Here is a 21154-nt window from a genome sequence, read left to right as displayed (position 1 = left end):
ATCCCGGGACATTATTAAAATAAATATAGTCGGTATCGGGCAGCGGCGAGTTCTCGTGACAGACATAAATCTCCGATCGCGATCCCCCCTGAAAAATCCGCTTATAACTGAAAGAGGCTTTCCTCTGCGGAGAGAGAGCCTAATTACAGGAGAACCAATGCGTTTCTCGGTACAGGAGGAGATCGAATCGGTATTCCAGTCGGGGATCACCGAGCATAACATTATCAATGACGATCATACGACGTGTACACATGTATCGGGCCCCCAGTCCGATATTCAGACATCGAGGATGAGGCCGGCTTAGAATTCCATCGAGGTGGAGCCTTGACATTTCGTGGCCTGGAATCGACCGGCATAATTGATCGGCCTCTGCGGCTCCCATTCGACCGACGACAATGCGATTCCGCTGCGTCTGATACGGTTACCAGCAATCCAACGTCTCGGGAGACGCGGCTCCGTTTACTTTGCCAGAATCCACGACTATTCCTAATTAGCCGGGCCAGTCTTCCAGCTTCCATCGTTTGATAATCGATTTTTAGAAACTTCTTTCCGATACCGATTTAATGCGATTCTCAGCAATCTCGATTCAACCATAATCGTTCCGACTATAGCAGAATCCAACAATTTCTTCCAGCATTAATTTAATTCCAAGCTAACAATTCCTACCAGTCATTTTTTCAACAAACAATTTCAATCGCAAATATCTGCTTCGACGTATTCATAGAAAAATAACAGCGACGGGAATTAGAAATGCGAATGAGTTAGAATCGATGCCGCGGGATCCAGTAATCGATCACGGCGTTCGCCGGGCTGCAAAGTATGCAGCAGCTTCAGTTTTCCTTAGCCGAACTATGCGACTCAACGAACTTGTAATTGCATGCATATACTTTAATGGCACGTTATAACTCAGCGCTCATGTGATCATGACCTCAACCTTAGGCCGTTAAGGTAACATTCATTAAAGCCGCGTCCGTTGTAACGTAACATTGGAATGCAGAAACGAGCGTTGCTACATCTTCTGGACAGGCCTATACCGATCAAGCAACGCCGGACTATCCTTTAACGTCATCGACACTAAAGAAGTGATTGAAAAGGATACACAAATGTTTACCGTGAAACTCACGGGAGCGTTTCTTTTTGGTATTCATCATGCGCGCGAACCCCTCAACTTAATGCTACCACGGAGGAATACCTTGACCGTGGTTTATTGCACGCGCGGATCGAGCCGCGTCCACTGCTGCTGGAAATTCTAAGTTCCTCGGTTCGATTTAATTGCTTCGTTAGGATAGTATTTCATGGACGCGCGTTTCGAGTCAATTGTCCGGAAACGTACGCGACAAATTTATCGTGTTACGGCTGGATGATAAAGCGACCGGGGAAATTGACAAGCGGGGAAGTTCTCGCTCGAAAGTCGCAGTCAAACGGTTGATGTTGGAGGCAGGAAACCTAGGAGACGCGCGATCGAGGCCGAAAGTAACCCACGAAAACGGCACTAAATCTGTTTACAATAGCCAAGAATCTCCGGGGAACCGCAAGCGGGAGAACGAACGGGCCGAACACGGATCGTCGGATCGAAAGGGAACCGCAAAACGGTGAAAGCTCCCCGGCGAGCGATAAATAAAGCGACGAGAGAAACGGCGGAGTTACATAAACGTAGGATTCGCGCGAGGCCGAAAACGTCCCCGGACTCTGCGCGTAGCTCAGTGTCCCTCAAAATGTCCGCCGCGAGAGGACGCACTTTCCATAAATCGGCCGAGAGGCCGATAAATCGCAGGTGCAGCTGCCGTTGCGTCGCCTAAAAAGAGGGATGCCTGGCGAGCGAGAGAGAGAGAGAGAGAGGGGTGGATGGGGGGAAGAGGAGAAAAAAATGTGACACGGCTACGGACACGCGGGGAACGTTCTAGCATACCTATCATTACCGGCGGGCCGTCGGGCAATTCGTTCTGGTTAAACGGACGTGCCGCGGTACACGGCGAAATGGTGGCTGCCCCGGCCACGACAAACAAATGCCACAAGTGCTGCAATTTTATGTCGTTAACGACGCCCCGGCATCGGGACGCGCGAGCGCGCGCGCGCTCTCGTGTGTGCGCGAACGTACCAATAACACCGGTGCGCCTCTCTCGCGGCACTAAAAATTTTATAGCGTCACGTTCGCCGACGCAACGCCGCGCGCGAACAGGGACAGAGGACGGACGGGGAAGGGCGACGGGCGGAGGGCGGAGGGACGGGAGGGACGGGAGGGACGGGGGGATGGACGGATAGCGGTGGCGAAACCCTGTTTAACAAAGTAATGACTACAATTATTCTGCTTTACATCTGGACTCGCGAGGCGAAGCCAGGCCACGGGTACCCCGGCGAGGAAGACGGCGCGCAATTTACTACAGATAATCGTCGATCAACGAGAGTTACAACTGGCTCGATCGTCAGCTACCCGCTCGAGCAGCAACGAGCAACGCCGCGTTTCCGAACGGCTCTCTACGACTTCTTCACTGTGTTACCGTGGCGAGGGAGTGTTTAGTGGCGATGCGGATCGAATATATTAGACGGTGACCGACGGGCTGCCGGTTTATTAGGGCCCCGGCGAGAAATCGCCGCGTCCGAGGAGTCTCACGCTCCCTATGCTTCGACACCGTCCTCGCCTAATATCGACGAAAAATCTCACGACTTAACTCTTTCGAATACCCAGCAGTCTCCAGATTTCCACCGTACGGTGCACGGAAGAGCAGCCGCGTTGCTTTTCTGCGGTTTACGAGCGTGATCCTTACACGATTTGTAGCGCGAATAACAGCGCAAGTAGACACGGTTGAAACGAATGTCGATCCTATAGTAGAAATCTAATAGAAAGTCGTGCAAATAATGTAAAGAAAAGCTAAAAATCTAAAGAATCTTCAAAAACAATGGAATCGCGTTTGCCAAGGTATTCTACGATTTTTATCAAATAATATGTAGGCATCTTCGCAGCCTCGTGAATTCTGTAACAAAACATCCAATTTTTTCTGTTTGACCAGTTTTTTGATATTTCATCGTTAATGAAGCAGAGATTGGAAAGTTATCTTCGCCTCGCGACGGTCTTAATAAAATCCAATGTGCTCGAATATGTCGTACCGAGTTTCCAAACCTATCGCAAGATTAGTGTCGCCAGCGTATGAGCGACGCGGTATGTAACGCGTAAAGAAGTCATTTATGTGCTACACGTTTTTTGCTACAATCTGTTGCTAGCACAGTTGGGCCCGGACCCCATAAAGATTTTCTATTTTCTCGGATACGGAAGAGATTTCTGACGTGAAAGTTTCGAGCGCGGCATTCTTGCATTTTCGTGTCGAAAGCGACACGAGCACGTCGTACGCCGAAGTAGAAAAAGACGTCTGATCTCTGGGACCACGAGCTCCGGTTCGTCGTTTCACTTTTGACCCCGTGAGAATTTTTTAAGGAATTTTTTTAAGCAAATATCATTGCACTATTGCCCCTTTCATGCTACGACGATTAGCATTTATTCGCACTTAATAATTTTCCTAATAGGATCAGTCAATTTCTGTTTCCTGAATTGTCTTTATAAACCATCATTTCTATACTTTGATGACAGAAGAATTTATTTTCAGATTGATGTAGAAGAAATTAATAATATATTTAGTAGAGCTTGCATAAAATCTTCCCCACGAGCCTGACTGGTTATTATAGCGCAAGGGGTTAATCGGACGATACCTTGTCGTCGGTGACAATATAGCGTCTCGGACGAGAACGGACGAGACTCGTATGAAAAATCGTGCCGTAGTATTTTTTCGGCGAGGCGCGATTTGCATAAACGCGGTCCAGCGGCGCGCTCCGAATTTGCATAAACAGTAAGAGGAACTGGGTCCAGTTCCCGTGCAGAAAATCAGTTTTCTGAGATAAAACGGAGGGCTGCTGCTGCTGCTGCTGCTGCTGGCGAACGGGAACACGAGGCAGAACGTTTTCACGGAATGGCCAGATTCGTCATCAGGCGAGGAGGGCTCGGTGGCGAAGCGAGGAAGAAGGCTTGCGTGCAGCTAGGATATGTCGTCTTCCTCGTGAGATAACAAAGCATTCCTATCCAGGCAGGCCGGCGTGGAGCTCTCGAGCCCCCGTAGGAAAAGTTCGCTCGCGTGGTTCGTGTCGTGGCTCGTTCGATTTACATAAACACGTACTCATCGATTGCCGGACCAGATTGCCCCGGCGTTATTACTTCTACGACCGGTTAACTCCTCCGTAGGACCGCGAATAATCGTCGGACCCTAATCGTTTCGCTACGCGTCCGACCACGACCGGCTCCGGGGCTCCGGGGCTCCGGGGCTCCGAGCCGTCGACTCGGTGGCTCCAGAGGCGGCGATCGACGCGACGGGATGCGTTCGCCGTGCCGTGGCGTCGCGTCGTGTCGGGTGCCACTTTATTTCGGATACGTGGCTCGGTCACGCGTGATTAGCGCTAGGAGAGATTCATTTTCTCGCAGCGATGATTGTTTGATCGGCGCGGCACCGTGTCCGCTGCTTCCCGTCTTGCGGTGGACCTCGCGCGGCCACCGTGTGGTTTTCGTAAAGAGAAAACTGAAATGAGCCATGAAGGAGGAGACACAGAAGCTATCTCGGCGAACAGAGTCATCGGGCCCCCTGTGCCACGGGATTTAACGGGAGCAAAAAGTGCAGTTTCTAACTGCGACTAATGCGTCGAATTATTGCTCGATGGGGGCATCGAAATCGTGTCGATCTTGTTCGGCAAACACGAATTATTCCTGCCACTTTCTGGCTATGTCGAACCCATGATTGGTTTTATCGGTAGTCGAAGATGATAAGTGGACTGTTCAATTTGCGGATTTACAGTTTCTACAAATACTTTCTAGGACTTGAAAAATGTCTCGCATCTTTAGAATATCGGTGACTATGATACAAATAAATTATAAACGAGGAGGATATTTTTGGACACTTTCAGCATCGAATAAAATCGTCACACACTGGTATATTAATTCTAGTAAAAATCAAAAATCTGATCGGAACTATTTGTCCGAGGCAGCCGGTTGACGATTAATGAAATATTTTGGAAGGACTCACCAAGTCGGCACGCGATGGAACCACCGGCGTTGTTGAAACCATTCTTCTCCGAGCCTGAAACAGACCGAGCGCGTCGTTAGATCGAGGGGAGCCGATAGCGGGTTCACGCAGACGGATAAACGGCGGAATCGAACAAATGCAGATGCACGCGCCGCCCACGACGCAACCCTTTCCGTATACTGTCATTAAAGGGACCGCCCCAGATGTCGGAACCAGCGATCCGAATGAAATCAATGGAAAGATTTTAATCAAATCGATCGAGGTTCCGAGCGGGGAGACCCGTGGGATCTACGATTCATTGTCTCCGCGCCGCTGACAATGCGGACGCGCGCGGATTCTCCAGCGTCATGCGAATCCTTGGATGGAATGCCGGAATGCCCCTCGAACCGAGCTGTGGATCAACGCGGTGGCGTTTGGACGCTTTCGTTTTACATGGTCGTTAAGCGAACCGTATCATTTGTGCAATTCCGACCGCGTTAATTAAGAGAGCTTTCCGGAGATCGAACGATAAAGTTGAGATTCCGGTGGCGGCGCTATTAAAACGTAAATTGTCCGCGTGGTGGAGCGTTTACTTAATTAGCTGAAGCGCTAGACGAAGTCTTTACCGATTCGTGTAATTAGCTGCGTCGCGTACTGTGAACCGTACGCTCGCGAAACGCGAACGAGTAGCATAAATTCGCGAACTAAATCGCCGAGGAAGCTGGAGATTGATCCTAAATAAATTCTACAAGAAAACGTGGTAAAAATTGAGCAGAACAAAAATCAAAGACAGATAGAGAGGCGGATCGATCGATGGGAGATAATGAATGATTAAAGGCAAACACACCGATAAATAAACGACGACGCGCGAACGCGTAATGAAACAGGTAGTCGAACGGATGCACCTGGCGAGCAGGAGGATCGAAATTGGAGGTGGTTTCTCGCGTTCGGCCGTCGTGTCCGACAATCTGGAAGCCGTTAGTGGGGGTAGCAATTCCAATCACTCGGGGATGGAACGCGTATCGATCGATCGATCCTCGAATACCACGTGCTCTCCGCGAGTGCAGCCGTAGGTGGTAGTCGGGAGCACCACCCACGAAGCACCTACTTAGCATGCACGGCCGGCTAGAAGGTAGCTACCTACCCATCTGACAAGGTTAACTAATACAGCTTCCCTGGTCGCGCGTCCTGTCGCGCGCGAATACTCTCTTGATTAGAACCACGTTGATAAATCAGGGGAACGAGGCCGGCCTGTTGACTATCAAGTGGCAACTACAATGGAGGAAACGATCCTTAAAAATACTGCCTGGAGGAGCTCGCATACGAATCGCTTCGTTAAATTCTTAACCCCTTGCACTATAATAACGAGCCAGGCGAACGTTTCGCTCACGATTCGATAAATATGGCTGCCAATCATTCCTATTGCATCGAAATAAAATTTTAATCATCTGTCATCGAAATCTGAGAATGAATGGTCATCTTGAAAAGACTTTGACAGCGATAGCGACTATATTTCGATTTAACGATTATACGCGAGCCTTAAAAAATATTTTGGATTTCCAGTTAAAATGACTCCGACTGTAAAAGGTTAATCTACATGGTAGACTCCTGCTGTTGTATATCTCGACACAGCCAACAGTAGACAGTCTAACGAGAGTCGTCGAGAACAATAGCGATTAAATAATTAATCGAACGAGAGATCCTCCGGGTATCGACGGGACAAATATTTGCACGATTAAGTCCTCGAAAGTAGTTTCATCGACCGGGTGCAGTTACCGTCCTCCGAGTACTTATATTGTGCGCCGATACAGCGGCGGTATCTACGTCGATTAAATCAGCAGAGCCTGTAATGAAGGAGCCCTGGTTCAGGCACGATTTAATTGGTCTCTGAGTAGGACTATGCATTATTCCAGACAACTCGGTATGTCGGGGGCACGTCAAAACGTTGGAAACGAGAAAACTTCGCAGCGGGACCACTGCTACCAAGCTTCCCATTGGCTCGCGAACGCCGTTTCTTTATCCTCGCGTTCGGGAGTATTGAAACCCCGCGCGGTACACCGAGCTCGCAGCATGAGGCTGCTCGGCGCGAGCACAGCACCTATGAAACTGCCTGATTACTCGTTTTCTCCATGTTTCAACGTCCACGGCCGACGTATCGAGTCATAAATGCGACAATTAACACTGTATGAAAAGTCCATTTCGAATACCAACGCATTTTGCCGGAACAATGGATTTCCTGCAATCAGCGCGGAACATTTTTATTTCTAACAATTGGAACACTTTTACAATAATTGAGATGCTCACGATGACGATAGGGATTACTATAAAATGTCTATTTGAATAATAATGTTTTAAGAAACAAATCTATGCACTGCTATAAAATTAATAATAACTTGCTCGTATCCTCGTTCGTTTTGTTCGCGCGCCTGCCTCTCCGGTAAATGAAAATATATTGAAAATTAGATATGCGAATAATTACGATAACAGGCACCTGCCAGGAATGGTACAACTATTCTCTTCGTATACGTAATATTTTCAAAGATAATGTTCACGCGCACATAAGCACAAACCCATTATACGTGTATGCATTTGCATATAAAATTAGTGCTTGTGCTGTACAAGGGTAGGTTTAATGTAATTCAATAAAAGCTAAGATAATTACGTATAATTTAAGACAGTAAAGAATCATTTTCATGTTGCCAGAGATACGAATACGTTATTATACTAGGAGCGTTCAATTTTTGCTATTCTTTTTTTATTACAATTGGACCGAACCCTAAAGTCATCTGCACAAAATGACTATGTTTATTCGATCCTGGTTATAAGATAAAATTACTTGAATACGCGAAGACGTCGAAACATCCGAAGCCTACCTATTAATATTGAAGCTAATGAAGAAAGTATTCCGGTGTCTTGTCTAGAATAATAATAACTTCAACATAATTCAATAAACTCGTGAATTTATTCGTCGTTTAATTGAACCTTTCGCGGAGGAGAAAGATTTTATTTAAGTCCGGTTGCGAAATAACGCCGCGTCGATCGGCGCGCACGCGAATACGCGGATCCGCGGTCCAGTGATTAATAACGAAGATGGTTAAGTGGAAATTGTATAGAGACGCAAAGGCAAATGAGACGTCTTACCTTCGTACTCTTCGGGCAGAAAGTGGAAACCCCAGTCGAGACTGAACATTTTATGGTCTTCCTTCGTTCGATGTTTCAGTATCATTAATGTATCTTTGCGTCGCGACGTGGGCCGATTAATGTCACAGTTTCAAATTGCACTGTCACTAGTCCACTATGTTCAACCAACTTAAACACTGTGCACCCAGATCGTGGAACATATACAATTTGTTTAGGAGTCATAAAAGCTGGGATTATTCCTCGGTTTTCTCGAGAAGCGGAACTTTATTTGTCACTGTAGCAAATGTTAACCCTTTCAGTTTCAGCTTCAATTACAGTCGGTGGCTGGAAGGAAATGCATTTTCTTCAAATTTGGGTCGAGGGAATCCTTTCGGATTTTGGTCGAAGCTGAAATGTTCATGGAAAAATCGAAGCGCTATCGACTACAGTCGCTGCGTAGAATTTTCATTTCGCGAACAGATCTACGAGGAAGAAACGTCTCCGCGTTCGCCGGCGTAAGCGAGCGGAACGATGTTTCTTGCGAAAGAAGCAACCCGATCGAAATGATCGCGTCGACTACTGTTCGAGACGGCCTCGCGACTTCTTCAAAGCCGCTATTCCTCGAATAGATCAGGATAATCGCGAGCCGGTCGGTGGAAAGCCGGTCAGGATTCCGGCCGTTCTCGACCTCTGTCGGACCGCGTGCGCGCCAAGGCGACCATAGATTACTGTTTTATAACGCCGCGATGGAACTATCTCTACGCTAGGCGCGGCCGAGCACGGCAAAAAGATAGAAAAGGACGGGGAGGAGAAACGAAAAACCACCGCCGCCGCCGCGGATTTCCCTCCGCCCGGTTCCCTTGGAGCGCGCGCGGTGCACTCGGGATCGCAGGTACCATTGGCGGTTTCCTACCGCTGCGTTCCTTTATCAGCGATGGTTTTGCCACTTTGCCGCTAGAAAGGAACGCGCACTTACCCGCGCGGAGGATCATAAAACACGTCGTAACCGTACTATTTTCGCGCGATCCTGCCGATACAGCCGCCCCGCGCGCGCGCGCGCTCGCGCCCAGCTTTTGCGCACCGCGCCGGCCTGTTTGCCTCGCAGACGAGGCGTGTCGCCGTTTCTCCCCGCATGCAGAACGGGCTACTGTTTTTCGCGTTAGCGAGCGATCGCCCGTAATGACCCCTCGTATCCCCGTGGTCGATCTATCGGATCCGATTCCGCTTTTTTTCGGGAGCCTTGCGGTCGATCGTCGGCCGCTCGGTTTCGCTACGAATCGCCCAGCTCGCGCTCGAAAAAACGCTCCCCGATAGAATCACGTCGGATTGGCTCGGATCGACCCGAGGGGCTTTCTCGAGATGTTTGTGGGTTAGTAGAATTTAAACGACGCGTTTCGTACATTTCTATCGGCTGTGTAATACGGCTGACCCCTTGCTCGATTCTACTTTAATATAGTTCTTGCGCAACTGTTGTTTTTTTGCCAAGCACCGTCCAGTTTCGTTGAGGAAATAAATTTGTTCGAATAAATGGAACTGGAAGATTGGTCCACCACCTTTGTCCTGCGTCTTGTCGGCTTTTTTCGAGGAAACAGTCAATTTGTACGAATTTGTTCGAGTTCGTTGCAAATAATGGAACGGTTTCAGAGATCTTACGTAAATCCGTGAGGATAGATAAAATTTTTAGGACCAGGTGGAAATTGAATAACACGGATAGAAAGTAGAAAGCGCAAGAGGAACGTACCCGAACCGCGTTTCCTCGCAAAAATGTCTCGCCGGCGGAGGCATTGCTCGAATCGGGCCGCTCGAACCGTGAAACAAACTGTTCCCACATTTCTCTATATCGCTTGACCATGAAGAAATAAATCGCCGGATCACCGCGTCGATCACTCTTTATCCTTTAAACTATGACTCAGAAGGCAGCGCGCGGTTACGGAGGCGTAACGCAACAAGCAGTAACCGGGGCCGCGCGCGCGCGAGAAAAACCGTGGAATTTCGAAAGAACTCATGCAAAATAGCCGGGCAAACAGCTTTCCGAAAGCGGGCAAAAGAGTCACGGGCTGCTCCGCGGAACGTACAACAATGAATCGCGGGTTTCTAGGGTAAATCGATTCGCGTCTGTCGAACCGTGACTCGAATAGGATAATTGCAGTCCCGGGGAATTTTGATAAAAAGGCGCTGCCGCTTCGCGAATTAGGCTGCCGGGAAAAAGGTCTGCCATATTTGCAGAACGCCTCTGAAAAGTGCTCGGCTCGGAATAGCCTCGCTTGCGTAACCGGTATTATTAGCACTGTTCGATTACAACTGGAGGCGATGAACTATTAGGTTGGTGCATATGAAACATCGGATTTTTAAGCGAGTATATAAAACTGTATATCCATCTAAATGCACTTTATCGCGTGAGATAGAAATACTGTAAGCCAGAAAATTGATTTCAGATTTTCAGTGGAAGTGGCTTCGAGCGCAAAGGGTTAATAGTCTCGAACGTTCAGGAAGTAGTGGGGAAGTTACGAAAATTTTCAATGGAACAGATTCATTTCAGTTCATAGAATAGTTTTTGAAGACTCACATTCTTTTAGAACCTAATTTCTTCTTGGAACCTAGATTCCGCTGAATATATAGGAAGAGATAAAAATTCATCTGATAGATAAATTTCGAAATTTCCGTCTCTGAAATCGCCCAGCAAAGATTGCGAAGCCACGAAAGTTTGAAAAATTTGCGCGACATTAATTCCGAACGGTCCTGTATGCAGCTGAAGGAGGCTCATCAGAGGAAGAAGTCATGAATGAAGATGCTCGTGATGGATGGAGGATGCGTGGTTTCCTGGTGGACCAAAAGAAACACCGAGGCAAGAAGGACGAGCACGTGGCGTGGGAGTACGCGGGGATGGAGCGAAGGGAACGAAGGAGCACGCGTTGTGGGCGGACCTCGAGGAGTTGGTGGAGGTTCGAGAGGCGGCGTTGGTAGGGGCCACCTCGATAAAACCAGAACTACGAACCTGAGCTCTGATTCGAACTTTCTCCGGAACGGTACACGAGAACTTTCTTCCTCTATCGTTACTGCCACTCTCGAAGAAATGTCGCGGGAATCGTACGCCGACGATCTAATGCACTTGCAACTTTAGCCAGACCTAGGGAAATATATATCATCGACTTCTGGGTTGAGTTTCAATTAGATTTAAATCGCATAGTCACAGTTCTGAAAAAACTATTTTTTTAAAGCAAATAAATTTTTCTAAAGCAAATAAATTTTTCTAATGCAAGTATATTACTCCAATTCCATGACGTCTGCGATTGGCAGCCCAATAATTACATTTCGAAGAAGACTAAACGGTGCTAAAATACGTTCCCCAGAAAATCCATTCACCGGAACGAATCGAGCGCACGGTCTACCCAAAGTGAATCACTGAAGAGTGAAATGAACCGTTCGGAAGAAGTGTCGTTAAGCCCGTGGGACCAGGATAGCCGGTCCGAACGATTTTACAACAATCGACCCAATTTTTTTTCTCGGCGACAGTAAAACTAACACTTCGTGTGACGAATTAGGCATGCGCGATAAACCTCGGCAATCATTCGTCCTTGCGCAAAATGGTCTTTTTACTTGGCGAACTAAAAATCTTTTTATTAAAACGAACAATATCTAGGGAGAATGATTTAAACGATATAAATAATTTAACTGACAATTCCACGTCTTATATACGTAAGTGTAAGTATACTCGTAAGAAATGTCTATTAATCTGTGCACAATAAATATAGCTGTGTGAACGAGTAAAAGAAAGATAGAGTAACAAGAATATTGGAAAAATGTGCAACTTTGTATTATCGTTAAAGTGTTTTTAACACTAGTAGAGTGACTTTGATCGAATCTGTTAAGCGATATAAAACGCTCCGATGAAATTCGCAGTGGTAATAAATCGCGCGAAGACCGCCAGGCCTGAGAATCGTTTCGAAGAAGCCTAATCGATTCGAGCGTCGAATAAGACCACCTTGTCCCGCCGCAGAAAATCCCGCCGATGAAGCAACGTAACCGATCCTCTAATCACTTTCTCCGACTGCCCTTTGGAGACCGGATCTGCATAGAGAGCCGCGGCTGATTGCTCGTAATTAGCGACGCGTGGCCCGCGCCCACGCCGGGTCATCTTCGCCGAAGTAGACGAGGAGGACGATCCCTAACGAACCGTAGTCTAAGGTCGTTCACGAGCCACGCGTAACCTACAATATACCTACGCACCTCTAGCACACCCACACACGCCAAGCGCGGAGAGACATTGAGACACGCTCGGGACTCTCCTCTCCGCCTGATCAACGTGACGATTCACTCTGCCGTACTCCCGGCTATGTTTCTTGTCTCATTGGCCGAGACCGACGACCGCCGCCAGCCGAGCTCTCCTGTCCGACAAATTTCAGTTATTGTTGCGAATGCGACACAATTAACGGAGCCACGCCGGCGTTAAATCTGCGGGAATCGCCGCGGCAATCGCCCACAAAATGTCCTCCCATAAACGCTTCGAGCCAGCGACGAGCTTTTACTTGTTTCGAAGGACCGGCGCCGGGTCGTTTCGGAGTCGCGTGCTTCGTTTTATTGCTTATCACTTATTGTTAGCTGCTGACGTTTATGCATTTTCGACGCGTACGTATTTTTAAACGTTTATCTTGATATCGCTATTGTTTCAGATCTATTGACACGGTCGTCTGCTGGAGATTGCTATCTCGCGAGGAAGACGACGATCTTAAAGACCGGCGTGTAAATTATTGCTATAGTTTGAAATCACTATTTTAATTTTTTGATAGCTGCGTAATAGATTAACGGTACGAGCTGGTATCATAATTTACATGTTAACGATGCTCCTTCCTCGAGCAAGCTTTTTAAACGCTGTAATTGTATTCGTGAAAAAGTGATGAAAGACAGTAGGTTGAAAAAGATTAGGTGCCAGAAGGAGAGCGTGCGAGGCTCTAAATGAAGCGATAGCTTTCTGAACAAGGTGGCTGTATCGCATTATCGCCCATCGGAACGCTTGTCCCCTGAAAAAAAGGCAATTTCCTGTATCGGTTTCTTGCGCGTCGCAGCGCCTAAACGCGATGCTAATTTCCGTCTTGTAAAAGCGAGTAGGAAAACGCAACGAAATCAGGCCTGGAGCAACCGGCGAGGCTTCTATCGCAGCCACGGAGGAAAGTTGAAGCGAGCAACCTAGCTGGAAAAAGATTCGCGGGCAACGCCAATCATACGGCTCTCGGCTTCTTTGATTTTCGCCGGTTTAATTATATCGTCCGTCAAGCGGCTCGCACCTAAAACGACGACGCGGACACCGATCGCGAACACCTGAGAATGGAATCGGACGCGTCTTGGGTAAAACGTGAAACGGATTACTTGCGCGCGGCGAGCGGCGACACAATAATGAAGCACTTTCGGATCGGAAACGGCGTTTATCTAGGATCAGTTTATAAACCGCCAAACGGCCGCGCGTTGCTCGAGGGATAACAGTATTAATCATGGGGGCCTGGAACGGTCCCCTCGATCGCCCATCGGCTTCGTTTTATTTACGATTCACGCGATACCGTCTCGTTTCGCTCCCGTAATTAATCCGCGGCCAGGGCTCGCGAAAAGATTACCGCGCGGTGGCCGGCGATGGAACGTCGCGACGGGATCGCCCCGCGCCGATTATCCGAGCAAATCGAGCGCGCCCCGTGTTTTACATTTTAATGCGAGGATCGGCGAAATAACGCGCCGACCGGAGATGGATTATCGCGAGTGCTCGAAATACGAGGAGGCGACGTCGTGATCGATCGCCGAGAAAATCGACAGGGATCTATCGGCAGTCAGGCCGGTGCCGACGCGCGGAACTCGATCCAGGTAAACGGCTGGTGTAAATTGATTTCGAATATGAGCTGCTTAATGACTGATGCAAATTGATTTTAAATATGACGCGCTTAACGATAGGTATATGCTTAATTAGAACGCACTATAGCTCTTAGAAAGGTCAAGCGAAGCAGAGTTTTTATACACTATCCGCATTTAATTCTGAATTTTTTAAACGTTGGTTTTACCTGTTAGCCTACTTCGAGCGAGGTAAAAATAATTAAAACGGACGAAGAAATGGAAAGAACATTTAAAGTAAGAATGTCGAGAAGGTAAATAATTTTATGGTTTTTGTACGGAAATTGTGGTTTCTACGGCGTTTACCGCGCATATTGTGAATTTGTTCGTCCCGATGGGAAAGATAGTCCATTATCTGGCGAAATTATCTCGCGTCGACGGCGTCCGTTAAACGCATGGGCAAATGTCGCTCGTAAATCGGCGTTAGTGCCTAGTAACATTACTCCAGATGCGGTGCTTTCTCTCGGAACGCGAGTGTCGCGCATTACAGTCACCATGATGAATGTAATGACAATAAATTATTCCGGATATCGGCAGTAAAGCCGCTTTATCGCGCGGCCGTACGTAACCGTGGCTTCCATTAAGAAAGAAATCGGTTTCGCCGGCCGGTGTATCGTTCCGCACGAAGCTTTTATTCGGACAAATTGCTTCTGCGTCTTCGAGCCTTTTCACCGGCGTGTCATTTTGTCCCTGTTCCTTCCATTTGAAATCTCTACGACTAATTTTTCTACGCGCGCGCCTGCATCGGCCTTTGCGACATTTTTAATCGCTTCGCGAGTTTTCCGAACGCGTGCTACGTTTCGTCTACCGAACCGCGCCGGATTCAAAATGTTTCCTCGGATTACGTCAATTCAGATTTTGTCAATTAGTTCCATCGTTCATCTATTACCACGCTTTATTTATTTTCATGCGTTTCCGTCGCATGCACACACGTGTCGCAACCGATCGGATATACAGCAGGAGTAAATGATCGGTATAATTGAAGTACGATGAAATATTAATACGTTCGCACGACCATTGTTCGTTTAACCGATGTTTACACATTCTCCGCATACTTTCGAAGCCTCTGCGAGCCTTCAAGAAACAAAATGAATTATTAAAAATTTTCGGTCAAATTCCCCGAGCTGTTCTTCTTACGACAGAAATGAAGCACAAGTGTCGCCAAGATCGACCAATACGCACGATTTCTTGTCAATTTTGTTCCACGAGGTAGAATTCAGCGACCTGCGATCCTGCTAAAATAAATCGCTCGATTCCTGCCACTGGCTATATCTCTGGACACTCTGTCGAGCCGATTGTCACGGCCTCGATTCGAATCGTTTTGCGTCCGTGGTACGTAGGAAGCGGAAGCTTCGCAATAAGAACAGCAGCGACAACGACAACGATGACGACGACGACGACGACGACGACAACGATGACAACGACGAGAGACTGCATCAGCGTGGCCGGCCGGCACCCGGGGACCGTTGTAAAGATCAAATCGATGCGTCGTTACACCGTGTCACGAGGCTGCACTGCGCGGCGGTGCATGCGTCTGCACCAGATGCACTCGGTGCACTTGTGTCGCACACGAAGCGGCGCGTCGAGAGTCGAGAGTCGAGAATCGAGAGAGAGAGAAAGACAGAGAGAGAGAGAGAGAGAGACGTGCACGTACACGTAGGTGGACGCACGCGTGTGTGCGCGGCGAACGTTCACCGGCGCATTCGCGGTCGCGGCGCGGATCCGACACCGAAACTGTGTCAAGGCTCCGTGTGTACACCGGAAGTCGCGTCTCCACCCCCGAGTTTTCACCGGAAACGAGGTGAACGCGCCGCGCGCGAGAAAGCCGGCTCTTTCGTTTCTGCGTTCCGTCGGCGACGACACGGGAGAGACGACGACGACGACGGCTCGACGACGAGTCGACGACGTCGGGAGACTCGGAGCCGGAGTCGAACGCGAGCCAGAGCCGAGTTCTAGGTACAACTGGTAGGGGCCTGCGCGGGGTCTTGAGAAGAGCTGGAAGGGAATAAGGTCGAAGGTCAGGGCTATGCCGTACGACCCGTGACCCCTGACCCTCTCGATCCCTCCGACCCGGCCCGATCCGCCGCGCCGCGCCGCTTTCCCTCTCCTCTCCTACTCTCCCTCTCTCTCTCTCCCTCCCTTCTTCTCCGGTTGCTCTCTCTTCTCTTTCGTCGTCGTCTTCTTCTTCTTCTTCTTCTGCGTTCACATGTTCCCCGCGCGCCCCGCTCCCTATCTTTAAACGCCGCAACAGCCGTCGTTCTAGCTCGCGGAACTTTTTATTTTAGCTCCCTGCGGTTTCGGTTTCGGTTTGTCCCGCCGCCTCACTCTCTCTCTCTCTCTCTCTGTCTCTCTCTCTCTCTTCGGCATTTGTTGCACCGTGTCCCATAGTTGTCGCGGACCGAGCCGCTTTTCTCTACCATTCGATCGCGCGCTTCGATTCGGCGGAGTGACCCGTGATCTCACTGGACGACCACGGCGAGATAAAACGAAACGCTAGATACGTCGTTTTAGCTTTATTTTTGATTCGTGATTTCTATGCTTTCTTATTCGGTTACGGAGTTTTTCAGAAGCTTTCCTTGAGATATTGAGCGTGCTTGGCTCTCTCTGTATATTTTTCCGGGGCATCCTCGGATTTAAAATGTCTGCGACGGTCAGCGATGGAGAAGGGATACCATAAGATCATCTCGTGGCAACAAAGTTGTTCTAGATCGTATGCTACAGTAGTCGCGTTTATAAGAGATCAAGTCCATCGATAACGCGACACGTTCTTACGATATTTCGTTTCACGAACGCGTGTTTCGATTTTATACTTGGTTTGGAAAAACAGGCGGCGAACGCGAGAAAAACGGCGTTTCCACTAAACAATTAACTCCGAAGGTCGGCGATAGATTAATTCCATAAAACACGAAGACGCGAACGACGCACGCGATAACCACAGATATTCCCTATATATCCGCAACGTCGCTCGGCAAAACCATCGACGTATCCGCGACATCGTATAGGTCGTGCAAAACAAATTTTCTTCCGACAAACTTTTTCAACGCGGCAACGCAAATATACGAGCGAGAGAAAAAGCGCGCGCGCGCTCGCGCGCTTGGCCGCTCCATAATTCAGGAGAAACTTCGCGGCGAAAGAAGACGCGCGGCGTGTGTTGCAAGAAGAGGAGAGAAAAACGGTAGAGGAATAGCAGTGTTCTGCGTAAGAAAACCGAGGTTGAGAAGTGCGATATTTTTGCAGCGGTCAGACCGGGATCAGGGCCGTGTCGCGCGAGCGCGAAGACGACGGCGACGACGACGATGTCGAGAACGAGGCGGCACTGTTCGTTTCAGAGCTCGTTTCAGTGTCCGGCCGCGTGCGTGAAAGTGAGCCACTTAATATGGATGTGTGCGGAAGACCCGCAGCGGACCTCTGAACCATGACTCCTGCATCGGGACCATCAGCGCCGAGCCGAGCCGAGCCGCGCCGGGTCGGGTCGGCCGGCCGGCCGGCCGGCTCGCTCGAACGCTTGAAAAATTTCATGTTAGGCGACCAAACGATGCCAACAACATCGTTTATTTCCCTCTTCCCTGGATCCGGAGAAAATTCTCATAAAATCATGCGAGAATCGATCGATGGATCCTCCTCTTCATCTACCTTGCAATTCGTTATGCATTTAGCAATTAACCCTTGACACTACAACTCCTTTCACGCTGCATTAATTAGCACTCACTTGTCCTTAATATTTTCCTCAACAAGACCAGATAATTTTCCATTCTTGTATTCTCTTTATTTACTTCCGTTTCTAAACTTTATACAGAAAATTAGGATTAATAAGTATCGTCGATCTTTAAAATCCACCGATCGTAAAAAATCATCTTTTATATTCTATAATTCGAATTCGAATAAAATTGATACGATTATCATCTATATTTTCTTGATTCGAGGGATAAACTACGCGACCGGTGATTTTGAACGGCACGGTAGATTTAGTGTTAATTGCATCGATAACAATAGTCGCCTTGACTTGTTCTCTATCGCACTCTCGCCGTCGCCCCAGTGACGTCCACGATTTCATATTGTACACGTAAAAATCATGGAATCAATTCTCTGTACGTTGCTATTTCAACACGAACAATGTATGCCGATCTTTTGTTACGTGCGTAATCGTATGCTCGCTGATTCTGAAATCGGATGCGTGGTCTTAATGTCGCCGATAAATCGGTGATATCGTTAAGATCGGACGAGCGAGCGTAATAGAATACGTATGAAACAATTAGCGAGAATTTATGTCCCCTTAAAAGAGGTCTATAAAAGCTTCGGCAGTTGTCTCTTGCTATTCTTGTTTCCGTGTAATTATCGCGATGAATGATATTACAGGAAACGAGTTTGCTATTGCTTCGACATTTGCAATATCCCTCGTGGCACGAGGAATTTACAAAAGAAGAAGAAAAAGATCAACAACGAAGCACAAATATATTTTTATATAAATAACACAAAAATAACTTTCTATAGTAATCCGTCCTCGTGATTGTTTTCTAGGGCCCTTTATTTTTACACTAACAACTATATTTTATTATCTGGGAACTGTCCAGTTGACGATACATTGGTCGCAAAAAATTTTATTGTTTCCATCACAGTTAGGTAACGTATAATTATATTCAGCTGAAAAGATTTCGTGACGGTAATTTTTGTCGACAAAACATAACGCATGCGATCAATCAAAGTCATCAAGCAAGTCTTATACGAGTGATTAACAAATCCAACTTATAAATTAACGCGCGCCGTGATTAGAGGAGATTAGTTATGGAAATGTGATGGACGAAAGAAAGACTATAAAAATATCTTATCGATTCCTTGATTGTCCGATAATTACTGTCGTATTCGCTATGGAGAATTTTATAATTATATATTCGATGCACATGGATTACGTATCTGTTTATTAATGCTTTTTATGCCCGGCGACTGTTACGTATGAAATTTAATTGTTTTCAATTAAATTGACTGCCTCGTTCGACAGCCTAATGAAAGGACGATACTGCAAATTGAATTGTCATTACTCGTAAATAGATTAATAGTCGTAGCTACGGATGTTAAACGTGAACGCAGACTGAAAATTTACTGCAATGATTTTAATGAAACTAAGAAGAGAAATAATTTCTTTATTAATTTCTGCTCTCGATAATTCAACTTTATATAATATTTCGAAACCCGTCCCACGTTCCATCAACAGGAAAACAATCGATGGTAATTAGGCTGCAGATATTTATACAAACTCTCGTTGCTTAGGGCAAGAGTCTGTCATTAGCATAGAAATGAGAGCTATAAAATTTATTTCTAGATCATCCGGACGTTTCTTGCAGAGGAAGGAATTATCAACTAATAACCGCGGCAGTAACGATAATAACATGTCTATGAAAGCGATTCAATAAAATAGTAAGTATGAATTGCATAAATACCAATATAATTTTTATATTCCTACAATAGAATTTCGAAATCGGTACGTCGAATATTTGAAGCTATCGAGCTTCAGATTTCATTCTACAAGTAATAGTAATATTTTGATTACAGTGGTATCGCATACATGTTGGAAGTTTGTAGATTAGCGTGGCAATGAATGTTACACTGTTTTGTATTAAAATCTCTCGGCCTCGAAAGAAAGGGCAATAAAGTAGTACGAGTCGGTTCGTGGTCAGACGTGTTACAATACCAAACCATACACTCCGCGATCCTTTCTCTTTTTCTAGAATATATTTTCCTTTTATAATCCTGTGTTTAGACTAACAATAATCGCAATTTATCGAGTCAAGACTAGATAGCCCAAGCAGCTGAACCGCTTATCTCAATTATTTATCTCCTTCTTCCAACAAACATTTCCTGTGCTCAATGAATACAAATCGATCGAAGGAATAAGAAAGCGAGCGATATAAAGCGATATCGTGAGTTCGAAGCCGGAGACGAGGCGCACTTTTTGGAGACATTTTTCACGAGGCTCAACGAGAATGACAGGCAAAATGAATGGAAGACAAATTACGAGTTACGATCGAACGGTAATATAATGAAATCGCGGGCCGAGAAATATATGGGAATAAAAACGAGACCGGACTACGACGACGCGCGTTCTCGCGTAGCTCGAAGCTAATTAATTTCCATGTCCGCGTAATTAAAAGGACGGGGGACGATACATTTTCCTGGATCATGCAACCGGGGACGCAGCACTGCAGCGCCGTTTCGAATCTGGGGGAAGAAAAGGAGGAAAGGAGAAAAGAATGTTCCCCCCTCTACTTCGGACGCATGCGGCTACCAAACGGAAATATATGAACCGGTCAAAATAAATGGTTCACCGTGCGCGTTCCTATAAATATCGGGGTTCGACAACTCCAAAGAAACGAGAAGCCGGGTAGGTACTTTCTTCGTAACACGCACGGGGCTCACGCAGAGTTGACGTTCCACGCGCGTTGATTTCACCGACGTCGGGACGCCGGATGCATAAAGCCTGTTGTACGCTTGCCGATTTTTCTGTCGCCGGTAAACGGAAAATTAATGGTCGTTTCGATGGAACAAGATGCGGACTTCGGGGCCCATAGAAAACAATGAATATTTTCATCGCGGATTCGATAAATCACCGACGGAATTGCATTCGCGTCTACGCGGCCGGCAATGCTTCCTGCCAATCCAACGGCATTACAGTCGGGCGAGCATCGAAGTTGCTGAAATTATAAAGAGCCTTTTCATAGGAGTCGTTCAATCAATTTCTTTGTCCGCGCGCACTTGTTATATTTATAATGAAAAGAAAATCTACACGGGTCCTGTCATCGTTGCAAACCAACACCGTTCACTTTCAATGACCGGCAGATTTACTGTTTGAGTTGTGTAATACGCCGCTTCGACTTTATTGATACCAATTTGGTTAATACTGATAGATGCAGTAATTGTCGTTTACGATACAGTTCGTGCCGACTTTTGTACAATAGATTTCTCTACTTTCGATATTATGAATTGGTTGCAATTACTTTTGGTGCATTTTATTTTTAAAATAGTATATAGATTAATTATATAACATATTCTATATAGTATATAGATTAATTAATTATTTTTAAAATAGTAAAATAGAGTTTCCTAATTGAAAGCGTCGACGTCTAGCTATA

The 21154-nt window shown here is 46.9% G+C and overlaps 1 protein-coding gene across 3 annotated transcripts in view; it reads right to left on the bottom strand.

Moving 5' to 3' along the window:
* The window catches only part of LOC144479030 (uncharacterized), a 315575-nt gene that overhangs the window by 163901 nt on the left and 130520 nt on the right, over positions 1 to 21154 (bottom strand). For 2 of the 3 annotated variants that reach the window (XM_078197490.1, XM_078197488.1), the window contains one exon: positions 5061 to 5114. In XM_078197490.1, coding sequence (XP_078053616.1) covers positions 5061 to 5114 — 54 coding nt within the window. Of the gene's footprint in view, positions 1 to 5060; positions 5115 to 8180; positions 8266 to 21154 lie in introns of those variants that run through there. The other variant, XM_078197487.1, reaches the window with a different exon arrangement.

The sequence above is a fragment of the Augochlora pura genome, chromosome 3 (assembly GCF_028453695.1).
Source record: "Augochlora pura isolate Apur16 chromosome 3, APUR_v2.2.1, whole genome shotgun sequence".
In the NCBI taxonomy this organism is placed as follows: Eukaryota; Metazoa; Arthropoda; class Insecta; order Hymenoptera; family Halictidae; genus Augochlora; species Augochlora pura.
Note: the sequence above shows the minus strand (reverse complement) of the source record. Positions and strands in the feature narration are given on the sequence as shown.